Below are 15,239 nucleotides of genomic sequence, written 5' to 3' on the forward strand. Positions count from 1 at the left end.
CTTCCTGTCCTCAACACCCGTCACGACACTCATTGACTCTCCCTTCTTTGTTTCATATCTTTCTATATCATGTTTCGAGCGGCACCGCGACTAATTGCGCGTCCAGCGCTACGGGCTGCGTCATTGCGGTCCGTCGCACCCACCAAGCGTTACATCAGCACAGCTCCGCCATCACAAAAGTCAAGAAGTTTCAAGAGCTTAGTTGCACGGGTGGGCATCGCTGGCGCCATAATATATTACTACAACACAACGGATGTTTTCGCCGAAGAGCCCAGGCGTATGTCTAGACTTCAGATAGCACAATGATGGGAATCAGAGAACTGACGAGGTTTCCAGAGCTTGTCCAGGCACTCCCAGAAACCGAAGTAGAATCCGAGCACCTTCCCACCATCGAATCGATCTCTGAAGAACGCAAGCAAAGACAGGCGGTGCAAGCGCAATTAGAGATTCAGAAGCAAAAAGAGGCAGAAAGTGCACAGCAGAATGGTGGAGAAGGAGGAATAGAAGGACTAGAAGAAGAGGCGGATCAGCAAGGCGCGTTCAACCCAGAGACTGGAGAAATCAATTGGGATTGCCCATGCTTGGGGGGTATGGCTCATGGCCCTTGCGGTGAGCAGTTCAAATCAGCATTCAGTTGCTTTGTCTACTCAAAAGAGGAACCCAAGGGTATTGACTGCATCGACAAATTCAAGTACGCTTCACCACTGCGCAGTTGCTTCGAATGAGACCAATTCTGGAATCGCGTAGATTGCTAACAAAGCGCTAGGGACATGCAGAACTGCTTCCGTGAATACCCCGAGATTTACGGCTCCGAGCTTGACTCTGATGACGCTGATGACGACATGAGCGCGGCTCCAGAACCGGCGGAGACATCAAGTCAGCCTTCCACCGATTTCACTCCTCAGGCCGATTCTGTACCTAAGCTTGCGACAACTGAAGAGTCGGGATTGGTTCAAGTCAAATCCACCGGCGAGCACAAATCAAAGCCAATCGCCCAAGATGATGGCCTTGTACCTGAAGAGTACAGACCCGACAGCAAGCACAACCCTGTATTCGATGCCAGGGGAGATATGAGCAGTGTGGAGAGCGAGAAGGAGAAGAGCAGTCAAAAGCCAAAGGACGCGAGTGATAGCGCAAAAGCCAAGAAGCAAGAGCCGGTTAGTGAGAGCAAGAGCCTAGTGCCTAAGGCCAGCCACGATGCTAGCGAGTCGGGAACAGAGAGGCTTTCCCAGAGGTAGATGAGAGAGAGGTTTGAGATAGGAGAGAAGCCTGCCTTACCACGTGTACTATATTACGTAGCTGTACTATATCACATAAGTGTAACACCTTTGAACCTTGTTTTTAGCAGCTAGCGACTGGTGAGGGAAAAGATTTTCAAAAACAAGGTCAATAGTCCTACTACTACTCTAACAACACCTATATATAGCAAGCAAGCAAGCTTGGAAAACCTGCCTGACAAAAAGCCCCGGAATTTCTGTGCCATGAAAAATACCTGGAAGAGAGAGAGACATCCCATACCCCTCCCCATTTCAATCGAGAGAGAAAAGAAAAAGAAAAGAAACGCCAGAAAACACCAAATATCCCATTTCGTTCGGAGAGCACATATGATTTGCGCACACATCCACATCCACATCTGCGCATGCCAGTTGAAAACTTTCGGGATCCCCATCGCAACATAGGACAGCCGTAGCCAGGCCCAGACAATGTAAGTTAGATGAGAGGAAGGGGCGCGTGTGTCCCTGCAACTTTCATCGTCCTCCCCTTCCGTGCTCCTCTCATTTCTCTCCCACATGCAATACCGTATCGAGAAGGAGAGCAAGGAACCAAACAAATCCTCATACCACGAAGCCAAATCATTCCCTTAAATCTCTATCTTACCGTACCCCTCGGCCGCCTCAGCAACCGGCATCACAACCCCCGCATCAACGCTATCCCGCTTCACCCCCATGCTATCCTCACCCTTGCCAACGCCAAACATGCGAATAGCCTCTGTAAGCGCCTGCACAGCATCCTCATTGCTCATGCTACCGGGCAGGCCCTGGTCGCCCATTGAGGAGCTGATTTTCTTGGTGGCGTCTTCGAGGGCGCGGACACGGCGTTGGAAGTTGAGGCGGTCCATGAAGAGTTGTTGGCGGCGGCGCTGGAGGTCGCGGCGCTCCGCCGAGAGGAGCTTCTCGAAGTCGTTGAAGTGGGCAAGTTTGAGCTGCAGCTTTTGGAGTTGCAGGTTGACGGCGCCAGAGACGAGGCGCGTGATGTGGCGCTCCTCGTGGGAGGCGAGCGCTGAGGAGCGCGCGGCGGAGAGGGCAAAGGGGAGGGTGGCGAGCGGGTTGCCGCCTGAAGAAGAGTCTACTTCTTTTGTGGCTACTGCAGTGGATTCGGCAGATGTGTCAATGTCCATGGCGTCTCCGCCCTCTGGCTTCATATCTGAAGCTGAGGCTGCGGGTGTGGACTGCTCGCCTTCCTTTTCCTTGCCCTTTTCTGAGGGGGCTGTTGGGGCCTTGTTGATCTTCTCCTGCAAGATGCGCTTCATTTCGTTGACACTGCGCCCTGAAGCGACTGCGGCTTCAGTGACGTTTGCAGGTGCCAGACCAGCCAAGAAGCTGACTACGCTTAGTATCGGGTTGTCTGCATGGTGAATTGGGACGCGGCCTTCGCTGAGGTACTCGAGATCGCGTAGGAATTTGGTTGAAGGAGCCGCGGATTGTGACTCTGGTAGATCTGCTTCGACGTACTTGTCCTCAATCTCGAGTTGTAGGAATTTCATCACACACTGTTCGCGAGTCTTTGTTTGAACGTGGTCTGCAACACGATTCCAGTCGTCATCAAACTCCTCCAACCCCTCAAGTAGCAAGAGGGTCTCTTCTTCGGTCCACTTCTCCTCGGTCTCGGTAGCTGCCAAATCCTCTGGATTCGAGATCTTGGTGAAGTCTGCTGATGATGTGCCGGATGGAAAGTTGCCCTCTACGAAACACCTGGGGCACAGATCCCGCTTCAGACCTCCAGCAGCCTTGAGCTGTCCTGGCTGCTCAGAGGGTTTCGTCTCATGGAAATGTACACGTGTGCATTCGACACCGCAGCTGAAGCAGTTGATGACCTTGGTTGGCTCTTTGGCGGCAGCCTCGAGGTCCTTGACGTCAACTGATCCGCCGTTTGCAGCCGCTTCTCCGTTTGCAGCCTTGGGTTCTACGGAAGCCTCCTTGCCATTGGGCTCGTAGATGTTTCGGCCCGCTAGAGACTTGGTCTCGCTCTTTGCAAGAGGTTGTTGGCTTGCGGCGCGGTCAGTCGCTACGAGTTGCTTGCCCTCTGTCACTTTTGAGCCTGGTCCTGGTTGGAAGGGCTGGAGTCCACGGGGGGTGTCGACTGTGACGCGGAAGTGGCCGGTGAAGGGTGGGCCAATGTTCGATGGGCGTTCCTGCGGGTCAACCTAGACACTATCAGTCTTAATCCGGGCGCATCATGGCGTGAAATGTACCTGATAATTAATCAACCCCCACTGTTCGAGGAAGGCGTGTACACGCATGATGGCGCACACGTCTCCAGCGAGATTCCTTCGGCATGCGGTGACTGTGAGGTACTCGGATGGGTTGAGGCGGTATGTGTTGATCATGAAATCACGGTAGTCGCGGTAGACGGCCGGGGTCTTGCTGCGATTACGGTTGTTGAAGAACTCTGGCAGCGCCTTGCGCTCGCGGTAGTCAATGTAGCGCATGTCAAACCAAGTCGCGTAGCTTGGGATAATGGTCGCATAAGTCTGCGTGACAAAGTGGGAGCGTGCTGCCGATTGCAAATCGGCTTTTGCTTGTGCTTCGGGATCCGCAGCTTCGGCGCTTTCGCCCTCCTTCTTTGCATCGTCGGTGCCGCCCATTTCTTCATCCTCTTGACCATCCGCATCTTCGGCTTCCGGCCGTGGTGCGTCGGGTGCGTCTAGAGGGTTGTCGGATGCAGCAGCAGGTGTTGCAGTCGCGGGCTCATTTGACGACGCCTTGACGGCAGTGTCTTCGAGCATGTTTGTGTCTGAGTGGATACTTAGCACATTGAAATTGTTGGTTCCGCACAGCGTTCTGGGTGAGGTGGAGAGAAGGCTGTTGGCATGATGATCTGGAGACATGTGTACGACCAAATCGTCGACGTGGCTGGGAATGCGTGCAACAGAACAAGTGTGGAGAACTGCGACCTACCTTGATCAAGCGCATTGCTGTCTGCGGTGCCTTCTCCAGAAAGGGTGGGGTCCTGGGCGGATGCGCTTGTTGTTGCGTCGTCGGCCATAGCTACGAGGGTACGAGACGAGACGTGCGATGCGATGAGGCGCTTGACAGCGTGGTGCGGTGGTGCACGAGAAAATCGCGGTGCGCAGGGGCGTAGAGCGACTGCGCGATCGCGAGCAGAATGAAGAGGCGAATTGCAGCCGTGTGGTGGGCGTGGGAGGGTGGGGATGAGGGGGAAGCGATGGGGTGCAATGGAGTCGCGTCTGAAGTTCGCGATGCTCGACCAGGCCCAAGCAAAAGTCCACTAAGGAGCAGCTGATCACGTGACGAATCTGGCGCTCCGCACCCCAGGGCTAGCGCCGGCCATCCAGCCTGGTCAAACCGAGGTTGCCGTCCCGCACATCTGGTGGAGGTGCCTTTGCCAGTCCCAGTCTTGAACCCGCATTCTCCCTCGAATTGTCTCGTTTTTGGCTGCTATCCTCTTCTCTGGGTGTTGCGCCAATTTCGCCTGCCATGTTCTCCGCCGTCCGCCAATGTGCCCTACGGACTGCCCGAACTCGGCTTAGACAGTCGCAACCCGTCGCCGTCCCCCAGTACTCGGCCTTTGCACGCTTGGCCTCAACCCTCGCCGTCCTCGAGCAAAAAGATGGCAAGATCGTATCCCAGTCATTGGCTGCTATCACAGCAGGAACAAAGATTGGAGGCTCTATAACAGCCTTTGTTGCGGGCAATGGAGTCAAGGCTGTCGCAGAAGAGGCCGCAAAGTCAAAGGGTGTGGAAAAGGTCCTCTACGTTGAGAATGGTGCATATGACAAGGTGGGCAGCACAAGCAGTCATTGCATCCCATGAGCTGACCATGTCCCAGTCTCTCCCCGAGAACTATGCACCCCTCCTGGTAGAGAACATAAAGAAGGGCGGATACACACATGTCATTGCCGGCCACTCGGCCTTTGGCAAGAACATTATGCCCCGCGTATCGGCCCTCCTCGACTCGCAACAAATATCTGACATTACTGGCATTGAGAGCGAAGACAGTGAGTCGGAGGTTATAGCATTGCCGAACAGTAGTACTGACGTAACCTGCAGCGTTTGTCCGACCCATCTACGCCGGTAACGCCATTATGACCGTTCAATCGTCCGACAGCACAAAGGTCATCACCGTCAGAGGTACTGCATTCCCCGCACCAGAGGCTGAAGGTGGAAACGCAACCGTGGAAGAGGGCGTCGACCCTAAGGCTGAGTGCCCGACTGAATGGATATCCGAAGACCTCCAAAAATCCGACCGACCTGATCTCGGCTCAGCAGATAAGGTTGTGTCAGGAGGGCGTGGTTTGAAATCGAAGGAGGAGTTTGACAAGCTCATGCCACCTCTAGCAGACGCGCTTGGCGCTGCCATTGGTGCTTCAAGAGCAGCAGTCGACAGTGGCTTCGCTGACAACAGCTTGCAAGTTGGACAGACTGGAAAGAATGTTGCGCCGCAGCTCTACTTATGCGCCGGTATCTCCGGAGCTATTCAACATTTGGCTGGTATGAAGGACAGCAAGGTCATTGCTGCCATCAACAAGGACCCTGAGGCACCAATCTTCCAGGTTGCCGATGTTGGTCTTGTTGGCGATCTCTTCGAAAAGGTGCCTGAGCTAACAGAGAAGCTCAAGTCGCAGTAGAAAAAAATACACATATCAAATGTTAGACATGTAAAATAGTTATGATAACCTTTCACCGGGACCGAAGAGAGGTGCAGCGTTCACTGTGCATTTGCTAAGTCTCTTAGGGCCCATAGGCAGCTTACGTGACACTGACATCTTGGTTGGCTAACTCAACATAGGAACTCATAATCTTGGCGTACATTAAGTAAACGAACAATTGCAAGATCAACTCATATTATATTTCTTTCTGCAACTACAACAATAATAGTTCCAATATGCAAACGTCTGACAATACTTGTAAAAGCTACTAGCGATATTCTCAAACCAAAACCGTGTATTCCCCGTACACAAAATACCACCCAGTAATCTTGTGACTATTTGTGCATGCATTCGACACATGTCAATCGTGCGTGCTTCTTCAGCTCAGTCTAGATTCAAAGGCTTGGCGCGCGTCAACAGCTGATCGTCCTACACCAACTACCCATGTCTTGTGCCTCGTCTCCACCTCCAATCGAAGGCCGACAAGTCCGGCGCGTTCGCTGAAGGTACTGTCAGCGGATGCATGCGCGTGTACGAATATGTGAATACGGCACGGCCTTCTCCTTCTCTTTTTTGTACTTGCCCCCCCTTTCTTTTTCCCCGTGTTATCTTTGCGAATCTCAACCTACTCGCCATCCAATAGTGAGCGACACCACTTCTGGTCACCTGCGAAAGGTGTTCCTTGTCATTCACAACATTATTGGATTTGCACTTGCACGCCATCTGAAACGGCTCGTTGCCTTGTGACTTTCGTCTGAAAGATAACAGAGTTTTGCTGTCTCCTAGAGTGCACGCCTAGCATTTGGCTGTCGCGACGGCCTAGGATATTCTCCAGGGTTCCTTATTGTAGTGCATTCGATCAGCACTCATTACTGTGGATTCTCCTGCATCGCTTGTTGCACCCAGTGATGAATGCGAACGCGGCTCGCCAAAGATGCAGAATGAAGATGAAAAGGCGAATCAGCCAACCGGCTCACAACAGCAGACGGAAACTAACATGACGAAAGCTCCAATGAATAAAGAAAACAAGAGGAGGAGATGGTGGGATATGTGGAAGAAATGGGAAGAAGAAGAGGCCGACTGGTGGTTTGCGAGCACTGGCATCCCCCTTCTAGCCGCTACTCTTGGGCCACTGGCAAATGTGAGCTCTATTGCTGCCCTGGTAACGCCTTGGAGACAGAGAAACATCATCAACGGCGAAGTATTGACGGATTTCGAAGGGGTGCCATTTGGCGATCCACGATGGTAAGTGAAGCATTAGGCCAAGACTGGAAGTTTCCTCTGTCATCGACCAATCTGAGCTGACAGAATCAAGGTGTTACTGGATCAACGTCGCCTCCCTGATTTGTGGATTCCTTGGAAATGTCTTTCTTCTGCTGAACTTTACGCAAAGAATCCGATATATTGTTGCTCTGCCAGCCACTGTAATACTTTGGTATCTGTCATCTGGCTTTCTTATTGCGATTACCATATGCATGAACACGTACGCACCGCCTCTGCGTCCACAAGAAACATACACCCAAGGATTCTGGTACGCCATCGCAGCCGCCGCCTTCTATACTATATGTTCCATGATCCTCATGGTCAATATGCTGGGTTATTTTCTAGGCCACTACCCAGAAAACTTTGCGCTCAGTGACAGCCAACGGACACTCATTCTGCAGACGATGGCATTCTTTATCTGGCTGTCTGGTGGCTCCGCAGTGTTTGCCAAACTTGAACAAAATGCTGGCAACGATAGTTGGCGCTTCGCGGATGCTCTGTACTTTTGCGATGTCACAATTCTCACAGTCGGCTTCGGCGATATGGTACCATCAACTGCTGCAACTAGAGGCATCGTCTTCCCTTACTCCGTCGGGGGCATCATAACCTTGGCCCTTATTGTCTCTTCGCTCTATACCGCAGTACGCGAGTTGGGTGACGAGAAGATTATTCAGAAGTATGTGGACCGCCTGCGCGAAAGCGCCATCGAGCGTACAGTGACCAACTCCTTTGATCTTCGCCATCGCGAACATGATGCCCATCACCTCATCAGAAAGCGCAAACTTGGATTTCCTAAAATATCTGCGCCAACTGAACTGCGACGTTTACGCGAACCCGTGCATGAGAACGCTAATCATATCTCGACACTCCCACGCGTCACTCACGCTCTCGGTATGACTTCGAAAAGACGGCTTGTGGTCTTGAAAGAAGAGAAAGATCGATTCGAAGTCATGCGCAAGATCCAAGAGGACTCTAAAAAGTTCAAGAAGTGGATGTCACTTTTCTGGTCCACCACCACATTCTTGATCCTTTGGTGCATAGGTGCTCTTGTGTTCACGATCACTGAGAAGGACAGTCAGGGACTGACGTATTTCCCCGCCCTCTATTTCTGTTACGTCTCTTTGCTCACCATAGGGTACGGAGATTTAGCCCCGAAGACTAATTCTGGACGGTGCTTCTTTGTCGTTTGGAGCTTGATCGCCGTCCCAACCATGACCATCTTAGTTTCTAATCTTGGAAACACGGTGGTGGCAAACTTCAAGAAATGGAGCGATAAGTTTGCCGACTTTACCGTGTTACCTAAGGCAGGCATATGGCGCTCGTTTCTTGACAAGCACCCCTGGTTTCTTCATTGGTTACAACGCTTTACAGAATACCATGCACGTAGGAAGCGTTTGAAGAAAGGGTTCGAAGTCGGGGTCGTCGATAGCAATGGCTCAGATCCTCCCAATGTTGGTGACGACGACGCCGGTCCCCCCGAAGATGTAGAAAACCCGCGAGATAGCAACAGAGCTGCTGAAGAGTTGGAGGCAACTCCAGAAGTCTCGCTTTCGCAAGCTCCGACCAGTGCATCCATATCCCGCCAGCTGGCGCTGTGTATTCAAAAGGTCTCATTTGACCTGAGAAAACCAAAAAAGCGCTATACTTACGAAGAATGGGTCGAATTCACACGCTTAATCCGCACAACACATCCAGAGCGTCTAGATCGCTATCTAGGTATCGAGTGCAATTCAACAGAGGACGAGAACGAGGAGGGTCTAGTGAATTGGGATTGGCTTGGCGAGCGTAGCCCTTTGGTCTCTGGAAACAGCGAAAGTGAGTGGTTGATGGAGAGGCTGGTGGAGAGTTTGGTGAGATTAGAAAAGAGAAAGGAGGTTGCAAGGCGAAGAAGAGATATCGGGGCGTTGAGGAATATGGAGGGAAAGAATGGATAAAGTGGCTGAACGGATAGTCGGCAGTGGTAGTTCTGTATATTTCAGGGCTGAGTAAATATTGGCATATGCAATTACTATTTTTGAGCATCAGATACAAACATGTATGATAATTGCGTTGCTATGAGATTGCTTGTAGAATTGGACATGAATGTGTCTGCCTTGCATTAAACCAGTAACATGTCGGCTGAACTTGGTACAAGCTCTTGGCCATGACTTTGCCTGCATGTAAAGTGGAGCGAGTTGGCTTCGGTGCCCGTGAGCATGGTTGGATTTGGCAATGATGTGCGATTCATCGCAGAGCCAGCCACATGAAAAGAGAGCCAAGATTTCCCACTGAGGCGTATGCATATTGCAGAGTCGTGTGAACCCGGGTCGAAGGAGGCTGTAGAAAGCCTAAGCGCCCGTGTTGTCGGACTGTCGGCGGTTGTTACGCACCTACATGCACCGAGCCTTATTTTTAGATTTTGAATATACAACATCATCAACTAAGATTCTGCAAAAAACCACTAGTGGAATATGTTTGCTGCTGATCAGTATAGACGCAGAGTTTGGAAACCTAAAGCAAAAGCGTGAAAGGACGAGCGCAATGGCCATTAATAACGCCTCGCAAGTAGTCGCTCCATTGGGAAAGACCTTGGCTAAGCGAGATGTCCAGTAGTTAGCGTAACCCCTCAATTGCAACAGCTAAACATTGTACGTGTGTACAGCCTGATGGGGAAACATCTGATTCGACACTTACCTAGCGGTGTGGAGACAATCATACTAAGCTGGTATCGCAGACTGACCTCTGCTGGCAGTTCTCGTCTGCTTTATTGTGCATGAACCCTACCACACCGTAATGCCAAGTTGGATGGCGCCACCTGTTTGGGGGCGTACATTGACGAGATACGCGCTATACGACAGGGAAGAAACAACCGACTTTCAGGCACCAACTTTTGCACCCTGTCTGATTTGTCTCCCTTTACTTAATACAATGAGTTCTCAGCTCAAAATTATAGCCTAACTGTGTTTTGTCCATTCACACCTCGCCGTTATCGACTCTGCAGCTGCGGGTCGACCGCCACACCCCCTTGCAGTTGACCTTTAGGGAGGGCACGCTACAGCTACAATCCAAACCGCTACGTCCTAGAAGATGGGGAAAGAAAGCGTCGTAGAACCCATGGATAATGGAGGAGCTGTCTCTATGAAACCAAAAGAGGCTTCTCAAGATGGACTAAAGAACTATTTTGTAAGTAATGCTGATTGATCTGATGCTCTAGCTAACAAACGAAAACCCAGCGTGTCTTTAGTTACGGAACGCGTCTAGATTATTTACTCATCCTGATTTGTTTCGTTGCATCAATTGGATCGGGCATCGCTTTCCCCCTGATGACTGTAGTCTTTGGTGAGTATCCATCCAACAAAAAAAAGCAGTGCAACCTTTTGTCCCGCTGACTGTATTCAGGCCAACTCGTGGGAAAGTTTACCGATTACTTCACGCCAGGAACAAGCGTGACGGCCTCCGAGTTCCAGGATGAAGTCGATGGCTTGACACTGTATCTGTTGTACCTCTTCATTGGCAAGTTTGTTTTGTCCTATGTGTCCATGGTAAGAAAATACATTTTTCAATCGCTATTTCAAAATAATAACCACATCACAGCTCACTATCAGGATCAGTGGCCTCCGAATCTCGGCTGCGCTACGCCTGGCATACATACGAGCTTTGTTTCTACAGCCTGTTAGTGTAATTGACACTGTCAGCCCCGGAAAAGTGTCCACGCGAATCACAACCTCTGCAAACACGGTTCAAGTCGCTATATCACAACAGCTTGCTATGATGTTCCAGGCATTTGCCTTTGTGATCGGAGCATATGTTGTAGCGTTCATCCAGAGCCCATTGCTTACCTTGGTCGCATCAGCCTCATTGCCCTTCATCCTGATACTCATGGGTATCATCATCCCTCCATTTACGCGCATACACAAAATCACCGAAAAGTACAGCGAGGATGCGTCTGCTACGGCTTTTGAAATATTTTCTTCTCTTCGCGTCGTTGTCGCTTTTGGGGCCGAGGCAAAGCTGGCACGACAGCACGAAGAACTGCTGATCAAAAGCGCGAAGAACTTCAAGAGAGCTGCTCCTCTCTCAGGACTCTTTTTCGCGCCTATGATGGTAGGACAATATGGTACGATGGGTATCGCCTTCTGGTTTGGTATCAAGCAGTATTCTGAGGGGAAGAACGATAACGTTGGCACCATTGTTATCGTCCTGTTCGCAGTCATGATGGCAGTCGTGAATTTTGGCAGAGTCGTTACCCCAATCATTGCTATCGTCAAGGCATCAACAGCTGCTGCAGAACTGTTCAGGACGATTGATGCGCCGGTTCCAGACGTCTCAGGATTGAAAGAGCCCGATGTCACTGCCAACGCCAATATAACGTTCGAGAATGTGGCCTTCTCCTACCCAAGTAGGCCAAATGTTCCAATTATCCAAGGACTAGGTCTCGAATTTGAAGCTGGCAAGGTTACAGCTATCGTTGGTCCATCAGGAAGTGGTAAGTGGTTTACGTGAGCAAATTGCTCTTAGTACATGGCTGACATCCCATTCCAACTGTTAGGAAAGTCTACCATTGTCGGTCTAGTGCAGAGATGGTACGATCTCCTTGGAACAACAGCTTTACCTACGCTGAACGATCTCCCTGTCGACTCTTCCGCTGCCTCAACAACCCAAACTGAACCCAAACAAGATGAGACTCCGAAGAAGTCTGGATGGTTCAAGAAGCGTGCCGTAGACGAAGGCAAAGGTCAAGAGAAACAAGAAAAAGTGGTGAAGGACGATAAAGCTAAGGAGACTGAGCCCGATCTCGGCCCCAACACTTGTACTGGCACTATAAAAGTTGGAGGGACTGATATCAGACAAATCGATGCCAAATGGTGGCGCTCTCAGATCGGTATCGTCCAACAAGAGCCATTCCTCTTCAACGACACGCTCTACAATAATGTCGCATTTGGCCTTACCGGAACAAGATATCAAGATCTACCGAAAGAAGAGAAGATGGTTATGGTAGAAGAAGCATGCCGCGAAGCCTACGCAGAGGAGTTCATCTCTAAGCTCCCAGAAGGTTATGAGACTCTGGTAGGTGAGAGTGGTATCAAGTTGTCAGGCGGCCAGCGTCAGCGGATCGGAATTGCAAGGAGTATCATCAAGCAACCACCTATCTTGATCATGGACGAAGCAACCAGTGCAATTGATGTACGAACAGAACGCATCGTACAACAAGCGCTCGATCGCGTGTCGAAGAACAGAACCACCATTGTAATTGCTCATCGGCTCTCCACAATCAAGCGGGCGGATAAGATTGTTGTCCTACGCAAAGGCCAATTGGTAGAGCAAGGTACTCACGACGAACTACTGAAGATCGAGGCAGGAGTCTACTTTGGCTTAGTTCACGCACAGAACATTGCTATGGAAGCCGAGAACGAAGACGCCGGCCTAGAGAGAATCAATACTGCTACCAGTGAAGTAGTCGAAGAGAAAGCAAAGAACAACAACATTTCCGAAGAAAAGAACCCAGAATACAAAGAGAAAGGCTTGATAGCCAGTTTCGGACGTCTGCTATTTGAACAACGCCATCACTGGCTTCTGTTTAGCTTGGCTATTTTCGGCATTCTAGCCAGTGGTTCCGTCTGGCCACTTCAAGCCTGGGTCTTTTCCCAGGTCATCAACGTCTTTACGCTTCCAAGAGACCAACTCGTCAGTGAGGGTAACTTCTGGGCCGGCATGTTCGGAGTGCTTGCCGGAGGCACATTCCTGTCATACTTTGTGATGGGATTCGCATTCCACCTTATAGCGACACAAGTCTCGCTGCAATACAGGCAAGAATATTTGTCCAACTTGATTCGGAAGAGGATCTCTTTCTTCGATGAAGAAGGGCATAGCCCAGGATCTCTGACGTCCAGAGTGAGTTCGGATACTACACAGCTTCAGCAGCTAATGGCAACCGAAATGGGCATGGCGCTCATTGCTATCGTCAATGTCGTCGGTTGTGTCATCATCTCCTTTGTCTACGGGTGGAAGTTATCTCTCGTCGGTCTCTTCGCTGCTTTGCCACTCATTCTAGCTGCGGGGTACCTCCGCATGCGTCTGGAACTCGAGTTTGAAAAGAGCAACGCGAAGATCTTCGAGGACAGCAGCCAGTTTGCTGCCGAAGCCGTTGGAGCCTTCCGCACTGTACTCAGTCTTATTATGGAAGACATGATTGGCGACCGGTACGAGACTTTGCTGAGCACTCACATCAGCAATGCCTTTTCACGCGCAAAATGGGGAACGCTTGTCTTCGCAGGGAGCGATAGTATTGAACTGGCTTGTATGGCGCTTACGTTCTGGTATGGGGGCACATTACTTGCATCTCGCGAGTACAACAACGTCGACTTCTTCGTCATCTATCAAGCTATCATATCCGGTGCCGTCGCAGCAGGCATGTTCTTTTCCTTCGCCCCAAACATGGCTCAGGTAACTGGTGCTGCCAATCGCATCCTGAGTATGCGTCCGCCCCCAACCAACAATTCTATTTCCTACCCGCCTCTGAACACATCCGAAAAGGGTGTCGGCATAGAGTTCCAAAACGTCTACTTCACCTATCCATCTCGAGAACTACCCGTCCTCTCAAACCTTAACATCCAAATCCAACCCGGCCAATTCGCCGCCCTCGTCGGCGCAAGCGGCTGCGGCAAATCCACCACAATATCCCTCCTCGAACGCTTCTACGACGCTACTTCCGGCCGCATCCTCTGCAATGGACAAGACATCACGACGCTCGACCCCTCGGAGTACCGCAAACAAATCAGTCTCGTAGCCCAAGAACCCACACTCTACGAAGGCACGATTCGAGAAAATATTGCGCTATCAGTGGACTCGGCGTCGGATGCGGAAATCGAACAAGCATGTCGCGACGCCCAGATCCACGACTTTATTGCCTCCCTACCAGACGGCTACGCACAACGTCTAGGTCCAAAGGGTATGTCGCTCTCTGGCGGCCAGAAACAGCGTTTATCACTCGCCCGGGCATTGCTTCGGCAGCCAAAACTTCTGCTCCTCGACGAAGCGACTTCGTCTCTCGACTCGGAGTCTGAAAAGTTGGTCCAAGAAGCGATTGAGCGGGCGGCGAAAGATGGGCGCCGCACCATATTGTCTGTTGCACATCGGCTTGCAACGATTCAAAAGGCGGATATTATTTTTGTGCTGGGGAGTGGGAAGGTGTTGGAAAAGGGGGATCATCAAGCGCTGTTGAAGAAGAGGGGAATCTATTGGCAGATGGTGAGTTGTATAGTCTTCTTAACGTACTATTTACGATGTGCTAACGATTGGTGTAGTGTCAAGCTCAGGCTTTGGATGCGTAGATATTCTTCACACCTATTTTGCGAAAAGAATCTTTTTTTTAAAATAAGAATAGCCAGTTATTTTGTAGTTCTCATCTCATGTACTTTACCCAACTTTAATACGACTTACCTTGTTCGCTGCTTACCCATGTCATGTTTCTCGTGGTGGTCTTGGTCGAAAACAGACTAGCCAGGATCGGTCGCCGAAAAAAAATCAGGCTCTGGTCATACCAAAAAAGACTTCCAGCACCACCCATTCTACGCAAGCAAAACTGCTGAGCGGCTTCGAAAGAGGCACAAAAAAGAAAGCCCGACGTGGGGGTCGAACCCACAACCTTGAGATTTGAAACAATCGTGTCTTGTTAGGACGTGATAACTAAGAGTCTCACGCTCTACCGATTGAGCTAGCCGGGCTGTTGTTGCTTTCGATGAAAATATACTAATATCAAAAATATATATTTCGAGCAAGTTTTTGCAACTCCCATATCCTCAAAGTCGGTGTTTGTAAACAAATATCTTGAATGCAAAAAAGGAAGATTTGCTGGGGTGCCACGCAGAATTTTTGCCAATGACCGAACTTCCCGCCTCTTCTTGCTGGACCCTGGGACCCGCCAATAGAGATGCTCCATTGTGCTGCTAGATCCTGGTTCTGGTCGGGAATGCTGCCTCACAGACACCATCTTTCAGACTCCCCGCAATTGTATTTCGATGTTGAATAGAGAAGTGAGCGCCGTGGATTCTACATTTTCTGGTCATAACACCCGGTATTGTATCGAAGACTACGGTCTCGAAGACGA

At 50.5% G+C, this 15,239-nt stretch overlaps 5 protein-coding genes and 1 non-coding gene across 6 annotated transcripts; 4 read left to right on the forward strand and 2 right to left on the reverse strand.

Annotated features, from left to right (window-relative positions):
* The first annotated feature begins 24 nt into the window (after positions 1-24).
* Positions 25-1,328, forward strand: COCSADRAFT_120837 (uncharacterized protein). The gene is made up of 3 exons (XM_007703526.1): positions 25-277; positions 337-691; positions 767-1,328. The coding sequence occupies exons 1-3, from the start codon at positions 70-72 to the stop codon at positions 1,236-1,238; spliced, it is 1,035 nt and encodes a 344-aa protein (XP_007701716.1). The 5' UTR covers positions 25-69; the 3' UTR covers positions 1,239-1,328.
* A 50-nt stretch (positions 1,329-1,378) lies between these two features.
* On the reverse strand, positions 1,379-4,460 carry COCSADRAFT_120840 (uncharacterized protein). The gene is made up of 3 exons (XM_007703527.1): positions 4,179-4,460; positions 3,473-4,014; positions 1,379-3,424 (listed from the first exon to the last, which is right to left on the reverse strand). The coding sequence occupies exons 1-3, from the start codon at positions 4,264-4,266 to the stop codon at positions 1,862-1,864; spliced, it is 2,193 nt and encodes a 730-aa protein (XP_007701717.1). The 5' UTR covers positions 4,267-4,460; the 3' UTR covers positions 1,379-1,861.
* Positions 4,461-4,591: 131 nt separating this feature from the next.
* Positions 4,592-6,081, forward strand: COCSADRAFT_182646 (uncharacterized protein). Its single transcript, XM_007703528.1, has 3 exons — positions 4,592-5,021; positions 5,071-5,239; positions 5,292-6,081. The coding sequence occupies exons 1-3, from the start codon at positions 4,719-4,721 to the stop codon at positions 5,867-5,869; spliced, it is 1,050 nt and encodes a 349-aa protein (XP_007701718.1). The 5' UTR covers positions 4,592-4,718; the 3' UTR covers positions 5,870-6,081.
* Positions 6,082-6,902: 821 nt separating this feature from the next.
* COCSADRAFT_93605 (uncharacterized protein) lies at positions 6,903-9,087 on the forward strand (the record flags this gene model as incomplete). The annotated part of the gene is made up of 2 exons (XM_007703529.1): positions 6,903-7,135; positions 7,206-9,087. 2 exons carry the CDS (start codon positions 6,903-6,905, stop codon positions 9,085-9,087), a joined length of 2,115 nt encoding a protein of 704 aa, XP_007701719.1.
* A 932-nt stretch (positions 9,088-10,019) lies between these two features.
* On the forward strand, positions 10,020-14,584 carry COCSADRAFT_38269 (uncharacterized protein). The gene is made up of 6 exons (XM_007703387.1): positions 10,020-10,315; positions 10,366-10,471; positions 10,532-10,674; positions 10,727-11,618; positions 11,682-14,380; positions 14,437-14,584. Exons 1-6 carry the CDS (start codon positions 10,247-10,249, stop codon positions 14,461-14,463), a joined length of 3,936 nt encoding a protein of 1,311 aa, XP_007701577.1. The 5' UTR covers positions 10,020-10,246; the 3' UTR covers positions 14,464-14,584.
* A 165-nt stretch (positions 14,585-14,749) lies between these two features.
* On the reverse strand, positions 14,750-14,856 carry COCSADRAFT_t59. Its single transcript has one exon. It is a non-coding gene; the product is annotated as a tRNA-Lys (tRNA).
* Positions 14,857-15,239: the final 383 nt, after the last annotated feature.

This window comes from Bipolaris sorokiniana, assembly GCF_000338995.1.
Source record: "Bipolaris sorokiniana ND90Pr unplaced genomic scaffold COCSAscaffold_10, whole genome shotgun sequence".
NCBI classification, from domain to species: Eukaryota; Fungi; Ascomycota; class Dothideomycetes; order Pleosporales; family Pleosporaceae; genus Bipolaris; species Bipolaris sorokiniana.

Excerpts from the sequence above, each read along its gene's own strand:
- COCSADRAFT_38269 (XM_007703387.1), top strand. The coding sequence starts at position 10,247 with ATGGATAATGGAGGAGCTGTCTCTATGAAACCAAAAGAGGCTTCTCAA. Across the intron at positions 10,675-10,726 it reads TTTTGTCCTATGTGTCCATG|CTCACTATCAGGATCAGTGG; the intron begins GTAAGAAAATAC and ends ACCACATCACAG. Across the intron at positions 11,619-11,681 it reads CGTTGGTCCATCAGGAAGTG|GAAAGTCTACCATTGTCGGT; the intron begins GTAAGTGGTTTA and ends TCCAACTGTTAG.
- COCSADRAFT_120840 (XM_007703527.1), bottom strand. The coding sequence starts at position 4,266 with ATGGCCGACGACGCAACAACAAGCGCATCCGCCCAGGACCCCACCCTT. Across the intron at positions 4,015-4,178 it reads CAGCAATGCGCTTGATCAAG|ACACAAACATGCTCGAAGAC; the intron begins GTAGGTCGCAGT and ends GTATCCACTCAG. Across the intron at positions 3,425-3,472 it reads GGGGGTTGATTAATTATCAG|GTTGACCCGCAGGAACGCCC; the intron begins GTACATTTCACG and ends GATAGTGTCTAG.
- COCSADRAFT_120837 (XM_007703526.1), top strand. The coding sequence starts at position 70 with ATGTTTCGAGCGGCACCGCGACTAATTGCGCGTCCAGCGCTACGGGCT. Across the intron at positions 278-336 it reads TTTCGCCGAAGAGCCCAGGC|AGCTTGTCCAGGCACTCCCA; the intron begins GTATGTCTAGAC and ends CGAGGTTTCCAG. Across the intron at positions 692-766 it reads GACTGCATCGACAAATTCAA|GGACATGCAGAACTGCTTCC; the intron begins GTACGCTTCACC and ends ACAAAGCGCTAG.
- COCSADRAFT_182646 (XM_007703528.1), top strand. The coding sequence starts at position 4,719 with ATGTTCTCCGCCGTCCGCCAATGTGCCCTACGGACTGCCCGAACTCGG. Across the intron at positions 5,022-5,070 it reads AGAATGGTGCATATGACAAG|TCTCTCCCCGAGAACTATGC; the intron begins GTGGGCAGCACA and ends ACCATGTCCCAG. Across the intron at positions 5,240-5,291 it reads TGGCATTGAGAGCGAAGACA|CGTTTGTCCGACCCATCTAC; the intron begins GTGAGTCGGAGG and ends CGTAACCTGCAG.